Below are 8,158 nucleotides of genomic sequence, written 5' to 3'. Positions count from 1 at the left end.
CCTAAGGAGGAGGGAGCATATTTGAAGAGGGCAAGAAACCAAACTCTTTCCCCATACTGTTTGTCACTCACTACTAGGGGAGTCCCCTGAGACTTAGCTCTGCTCTCTGCCAGGAATCTACAACCCCAAAATCTCTCCCAAACTCCTGCCAGGGGATAGCAATGCTACATGTAGCCAGGGAATCAACTGGGAAAACAACTCCATGATCTGCACCTGTGCCAACAAAATACAACTCCAAACTCTGATGAGAACTCCCACCAGCAGACAGCAACACACATAGGGAACACATGCCTCCATGGAGGCACCTGGGAACACCAGAACTCACCTCTACACAGGAAAGAAGGCTATAAACTATTACCTCCCCTATTAAATTTCCCACACAGCATCACTGCTGGTAGCAGCAGCATATAGCTCCAGTATCAAGAAAGGTCAAGTTACAATTTAGAAATAAGTCTCTGCTTCTAAAGGAGTCCTAACTTAGGTAATTCCCATAGAAACTGCAATGCAGAATAGCCCTGATCTCTAGCACACTGAACAGAGATCCTTACTTATTTTTTTTATTTAATTATTTTATTTTATTTGTGAACATACTGTACAGAGGGGTTACAATTACATGAGCAGGATAATGTGTACATTTCTTACCAAGCATTGCAGCCTCCTCCTTTGTTTATCCTTCACATCCCTTCCCAGTCTCCCCCTCCCCCCCAGTCCCAATCCTTCCCCCCCCAACATTGTAAAGCTCGTTTACGACATGACAACTTGTACTTCTCATTGTTGCAACAGGTCCACCTGTATCCTTAAACGACTTGTTTTTCCCCATCTCCTCCTCAAGTTATACTGACATCAAATATAGTGAAAGCAGGGGTTATACTGTGGGGGAGGGACATAAAAAACAACAAAGAAATAATCTTATAAGTGTGTTAGAAACACATGCATGAAAGAAAAAACATTAAAATACATATCTAAGGGTTCATTTTCCTAACATCTCATTATCTGACCTTTTCCGCTTGACTCATACACATACTAGATATTGCAAATAAGGGAAACCATGGCGCCTATGTTTCTTTGGGCCTGGCTTACTTTGCTTAATACAATTTTTTCCAAGTCTTTCCATTTCCTAACAAATGGGGCAATGTCATTCTTTCTGATGGAGGCATCGAATTCCATTGTGTATATATACCACATTTTCTTGATCCATTCAATAAAAGACCCCGAATAGCAAAAACACTCCTCAACGGAAAGAACACTGCTGGAGGAATATCAATACCAAATTTCAAACTCTACTATAAAGCCATAGTAATCAAAACAGCTTGGTATTGGCCTAAGAACAGACCTCAGGACCAATGGAATAGAATTGAAAACCCAGAAATGAACCTACAGACCTATAGCCATCTAATCTTCTATAAGTGAGCTAAAACAATAGAATGGAACAAAGACAACTTCTTCAGTAAATGGTGCTGGCAAAATTGGTTAACTACTTGTATAAAACTAAAGCTAGATCCTTATATATCACCCTGCACCAGAATCAACTCCAAATGGATCAAAGACCTCCAAGTCAAAGCAGACACTCTGAAAACATTACCGGATGGAATAGGAGAAACCCTAGGTCTCCTTGGCTCAGGCCGAAATTTTCTGAATAGAGACCCGGAAACAACAAATCAAAGAAAGGTTGGACAAATGGGATTACATAAAGTTGCAGAACTTCTGCATGGCAAAAGACATAGCTAGCAAGATCAATAGAAAGCCCACGGATTGGGAGAAGATCTTTACTAGCCTTACTTATTTTTAAGAACAGGAAAACCTCACAACTCCTAAAGCTGGAAATAGCCCAGCAGGAATTACCAGACACCCCTCAGTCCTAACCCTCAATATTTATGGACTTAACTCTCCAAATAAAGACATAGACTGACTACTTGGATCCAAAAGCAAGATCTGTCCATATATTGCTTAAACAAGACAAAATTTGCTGACAGAGCATTCTCCAATTGATAGTTTGTAATAAAGAGGATAGAGTACCAATCCTAATATCCTAACATGCTAAAATAGACTTCAAATTAAAATCCGTAAAGAAAGAGAAGCAAGATCATTACATACTAATAAAGAGAACTATACCATTATACTATATTTTGATATATATATATATGAATGTTATAGTATATACCGTATATTGCAATTATACTGTATATACTATATCCTGATTATACTACATGAACTAAACAAATAACAAATGATATAAAAGATATGACAATTCTAAATATGTTCAAACTCTGGAGCACGCAACTTCATCAAACACATACTACTTGATTTAAATCTACACATAGTCAAAACACATTGATAATTGGAGACTTCAACTTATTACTCTTATCTCTGGGTATATTAGCTAGGCAAAACTCACCAAAGCAACCTCAGAAGGATAAACTAAATCGACCAAGTAGATTGAATACACATCTACAGACTCTTACCCAACAGCTTAGAATATACATTCTTCTCAGTAGCCCTGGCAATGCTTCAAAATAGGCCACATGTTAGGTCACAAAGCAAACCTGTGCAAATTAAAAAAAAATTGTCCTTACTCCCTTTAATCCTATCAGACCACACTGGATGAAAATTAGAGCTGAACCTCAAAACCTGTCAGAGAAAAATCTGACTTATAGACAAATAAACAACATATTATTGATTGAGCAATGGATACTCCAGGAGATTAGAAGGGAAATCCAAATCATTACACAATGTAAGAACAATGACTACAAAGAAACCCCAGCTCCTCTGGGACTTACTAAGGACAGAACACGGGAAAATTTATAGTTCTGAGATCAACAAATTGGAGAAAACACAAATGAACATTTTAGTGATGCAACTCAATGTTTGAGAAAAACAGGACCAAGGATAATCCAAAATTAATATATAAAAGTGGATAATAAAAAATGAATCAGATATAAAGGAATTAGAGGGTAAAAAAATTAGAGGATGTACAACACAAAAAGCTGGTCCTTTGAAAAATGTAACAAAATTGATAACCCCTTAGAAAATTTGATGAAAGAAAGAACATCAAATTTAATAAAATTAGACTTTAAAATGGGAACATCAGAACAGAAATAGGCAAGATTCATAATGTTATTAGGGAATACTTCAGAAACCTTTATGACTGTCAATTCAGAAATCTGGGAGAAATGGAAGCATCTCTGGAGAGCATTGATATCCCCAAAATGAACCAAGAAGATTTATCTCAACCAAATGGACCCATAACAAATAAAGCCATTGAAATGGCAATAAGGAACCTCCTCTTCAAGAAAAGCCCAGGACCAGATGGGCAACTCAGTCTTATAATCTTCAAACTCTTCAATGATATAGAAAGAGAAAGATCACTACCAAACTCATTCTATGAAGCCAACATAACACTCATTCCAAAAGCAGATAAGAACCTATGAAAGAAGGAGACTATAGACACATCAATTTGATGGATGTTGATAGATAACTTCTCAACAAAATTCTGGCCAACTGAGTTCATCAAATAATCAAAAAATTTACATATTATGATCAAATGGGATTCATTCCAGGATTACAAACTTGGTTCAATATAAGCAAGTCAATTAATGTAATTCAACACATCAACAGAAGCAAGCATATGAACCACAAGTTCATGAAGTAATCAAAAAAATTTACATATTATGATCAAATTGGATTCATTCCAGGATTACAAACTTGGTTCAATATAAGCAAGTCAATTAATGTAATTCAACACCTCAACAGAAGCAAGCATATGAACCCCATGTTCATCCCAATAGATGCAAAGAATCATTTGACATGAGTCAACACCTCTTTTTTCTGAAAGCTCTGGACAAACTGAGAATCCATGGAAGGTTCTTCAATATAATGAAGGCTATATATGCCAAACTTAGGGCCAGCATTATACTTAATGGGGAAAAATTGAAACCAATCTCTCTGAAATCAGGACCAAGACAAAGGTTCCGACTCTCTCCATTCGTCTTCAGCATAGTGCTAGAATTCCTACCAAGAGAAAAAAGGGAAGAGGAACACATAAAGGGGATCTAAATAGAAAAAGTAATTCTATCCTTCTTTGCAGACAAAAGAATCTTACATATTCCTCACCCAAGCTGTTTGAGTTGATTTAAACTTTTGGCAAAATAGTGTGGTATAAAATCAACTCACAAAAACAGTTGTCTTCCTGTTTTCCAACAATACTGAAATCAGAAAAGCAACATCATTTGTATTCGCCGCAGAAAAAAGAAAATATTTTGAAATTAACCAAAGATGGGAATCATGTTTATTTCAAAGCCATAGTAAGAAAAATAGCTTATTAGTGTCACAAGACTAGGCCTGAGGACATATACAATGGAACAGAAGATGCAGAAACAATCCCACAAATATAGAACCCCTTAATATTTGATAAGGGAGCCCAAAACACAGTTTGGAAGAAAGATATCCTGTTATACAAATGGTGCTGGCAAAATTGGGCTAGCTACATGCAGAAAACTGAAGCTAGATACATATATATCACCTAGTACCACAATCAAGTGTAAGTGGACTAAAGACCATGTAGTATGCAAATATTACAGGAAGAGATAAGGGATATCCTAAACCTTCTTGGAATGGGACAAGAGTTTCTATAAGATACAGAATCAAACAAATTAAAGAATAAATGGATAAATGAGATTGTATTAAAGTGAAGAGTTTCTGCATAGCATGGGACATAGCTATTAAGATAAATAACACAGCATGAGAGAAAATCTTCATTCAGTACACATGAGACAAATGCCTCATATCTGAAATATAGACAGGGCTCAAAAACTTAACCCTCCAAAAAACCTCCCCAAACTCAACAACTCAATCAATAAATAGGGTGACTTAAAGAGAGACTTCTCTGAGGAAGAAAAAGAATGGCCAATAGACACACAAATGAACAACTGTTCAACAGCTCTGACCACAAGACAAGTGCAAATCAAAATAACATTGAGATTCCACCTCACTCCAATTAGAGCGGACTTTATCAGGAAAAGTAACAATACCAAATGTTGGCAGGGATGTCTCCTAAAAGGAATTCTATGAAACTGTTGGTGGGAGTGTAAACTTTTTCAACCAATCTGGAAAGCAGTATGGAGGTTCCTTAAAAAACTAAGCATACAGCTTCCGTTTGGCCCAGCAATTCCACTCCTAGGCATATATCCAATGGACCACAAATCAGGCTACACTAAAGCCCCAAACTTTTAACAACCATTTAAACAACAAGGACATTCTTTCTCTCCATTCCTCTTCAACATAGCATTGGAATTCCCAGCAAGATTAGTAAGCAAGAGAAAGACATTTAGGGGATCCAAATAGGGAAGCAAGAAGTAAAACAGATATTATACTGTACTAAAAGGCCTCCAAAAATCTCCTCTCTCAAGCTACTAGAGTTGATATAGAACTTTGGCAAAATTGGCAGGTATGAAATCAAACCCATATCGATTGCTTTCTTTAGGCTATTGAATAAAACCAGTCAGATATTAAAGGTATTGAAAGTGTGTTTATTGACACACGTGCCCATCACACTGTAGTGAGGCCAGAAATCAACAAAGAAAGCAGTAAAGACATGCACAGAATATGGAAATGCTATGAATTATTTGTCATACATAAATGAATAAATTAGTATAATTAAAAATATTCATTTAATTAACTGACTACTAATTGCTTAAATGAGGTGTTTTCAAGGAAAATTCTTTTTAAAAAATTTTATTTTTTTATAAAGATGTTAGTACCTGAGTAAGGTAATGATTATATTCCTTGTCAAATATTGTTACCCACCCCTTTGTTTTTCTCCCACTATCCCTTTCCTCCTCTACTCCTCCTTGCCTCCCCCAAAGTTGTAAAGTTCATTTCCTACTTAGTGTCTTGAGTGTATCATTGTTGCATGGTTCATCCTTTGTCCTTGTTTCAGCATTTTGTTATTCCCCTTGCCCAAATCAGATAAATGTACACACAAAAACATAGGATACTGGAATCAAAGACAGTGATTGCCAGGGGTAAACCAAAGAAAAAATAAAAATTAAATTAATAAGAAGAAAGAACCAGGTACAGTATATTAGCAACAACAAGGTCAACAACCAAAAAAAAGACCTGTTGTTCCAGGTCTGGGTGTTAATTATATATGTACATATGTACATAGCTATTGATCTATTATGGTTCTCTATCAGGACTATCTAAGGGACAAACTAATTATTTCCAATGAGGGAAACTATAGAATCTCTGTTTCTTTGGGACTGGCTTACTAAACCTGATATGATTGGCTTACTTAACCTAATATATTGGCACAGACTTGGACATCAGAGCTCAGGGTTCTGATGGATGGATGCCAGTCATCCTAAAATAAAGGTGTCTTGTCTTCAGGTCTGTGTTTGGTTGCCCAGGCACTGTTCTTATCAGGGGAATCACCCTTTCTTCTGCTCTCCCTGGGACTGCAGGGTTTAGGTCCCCGGTGGCACTCCTACCCTTGAGTCTTCACTTTCTCTGGGTGCGGATCATGCTTTGAAGCCAGCTTGGGCAGGATGTTGGTGAGATTCTTATCTCCCTTTAACTACCAAAAATTGCCATAGGTGGATCTGTGGCTCAAATGCTAGAGTACTGGCCTTAAGCAAAAGTGTTCAGCGATAGTGCCCAGGCCTTGAGTTCCAAGGACCAGCACAAAGGAAGACAGATAAACATACCAATGACATATAAGATAAGGCCATATCTCTTTCATAGCTCAGAAGAAAGTAAGTGCTATCCTTGTATCACTGCTCTCGATCGTGGGTAGCTACCTCAGTGTCTAATTGTCACACCAGCCCTTGTAAACAAGTACAAATGATAGACACAATGACATTTTTCTTTTGCAAAAGAAACAAATAGTTTGCTAGAGTTTCTTGATGATCTTCAAGTCATTTTTCTTTTTTTGGGGGCGGGATAGCCTTTTATTAGTGAGTCTCTCTGTTCAAGAGCAAAAACAAGCAACATACATGAGCACAAGTAAAATAGAACTTGGGCAGATAAAATTTTTCTGTAAGTGATCTTTATAATGCTAACCTGCCTGGTGAGGCATTTGTTGTGTAGCATATCTGACATAAAGTAATGACACAAGGCTTAGGGAAACAGTAACTACTTCTCCCCAGTAAGAGAGTGAGAGAGAAAGAGAGAGAGAGAGGCAGTGTGTGTGTGTGTGTGTGTGTGTGTGTGTGTGTGTGTGTTAGACAGTCCTAGGGCAGAAATCAGTGCCCAGACACTGTCCTTGAGCTTTTTTCCTCCAGTCTAACACTCTGTCACTTGAGCAACAGCTTCATTTCCAGCTTTTGGTTGGTCAACTGGAGATAAAAGTCTCCCAGATGTTCCTGCTTGAGTGGCTTCAAGTACTGATGCTAAATATCAGCACCAAGAGTAAAATTAACAAGCATGAGCCATCAGCTGATGATAAGAAATTTTATCCATGTTCTCAAAATATAGGGGTTCCTAAAGCAAAGCTCTCACAGTACTGACCTAAGCATGAAGGAAAGGTGGTTGCAGACTTTTAGTACAGATTTCATTGCAGTGACTCAGGGTGATTGTAATAACATCACTTCATCTTCTGCAATGACAGATGAAATGGAGGAGATACAGGCATGCTGGAGAAAAGTGCAGAATTTACCAGCTTGGAAAGAAGAAGCTGTATGGAAGGAAATAAAATCCTGTCCTACTAGCAAGCAGAAAATTACTTAACAGTAGATGTAAGATAAATAATGAAATTGAGCTGCTCCTGGTACAATAGAGATGGAGTTCAGCATAGAAAAGACAGAACATTGATGTGTGCACCTATATTCTCCTTAGTGTTTGCCCATCCTCAGAATGAAATAGTAAATGTGACTAGAACGATGAATTACTTACGGTGTGTGCTCTTCTTGACTGGAAACATGGCTGTTACTGTGGTCTATTCCAAAAGTGTTCAGAGGAAAAAACCCAGTGATGGTCACATCTCCATCCATGTGTGCTCGGCGCTTCATAGTAGAGAAGCAGCTATTGCCAGCCAAGGTCCTGAAGAGGAGGGGAAGCTGGAGAAGAAGGAGTTTGAAAGTCAAAAGGTACATGCCTTAAGCCTCTGCCAAGCTGAAATTCTGTCTGGATGTGAAGCCAACATGTTAGGCATGCATTTTCATAT

At 37.6% G+C, this 8,158-nt stretch overlaps 1 protein-coding gene across 1 annotated transcript in view; it reads right to left on the bottom strand.

The window, feature by feature from the left end:
* Positions 1-8,087, bottom strand: part of LOC105990259 (vomeronasal type-2 receptor 116-like) — a 15,614-nt gene extending 7,527 nt beyond the window's left edge. The window contains exon 1 of the mRNA XM_013022620.1: positions 7,888-8,087. Coding sequence (XP_012878074.1) covers positions 7,888-8,087 — 200 coding nt within the window. The remainder of the gene's footprint in view (positions 1-7,887) is intronic.
* Between the last annotated feature and the right edge of the window lie 71 nt (positions 8,088-8,158).

Source organism: Dipodomys ordii, unplaced genomic scaffold (genome assembly GCF_000151885.1).
Source record: "Dipodomys ordii isolate 6190 unplaced genomic scaffold, Dord_2.0 Scaffold64, whole genome shotgun sequence".
Lineage (NCBI taxonomy): Eukaryota > Metazoa > Chordata > Mammalia > Rodentia > Heteromyidae > Dipodomys > Dipodomys ordii.
This window is presented reverse-complemented; position numbering and strand designations above follow the sequence as displayed.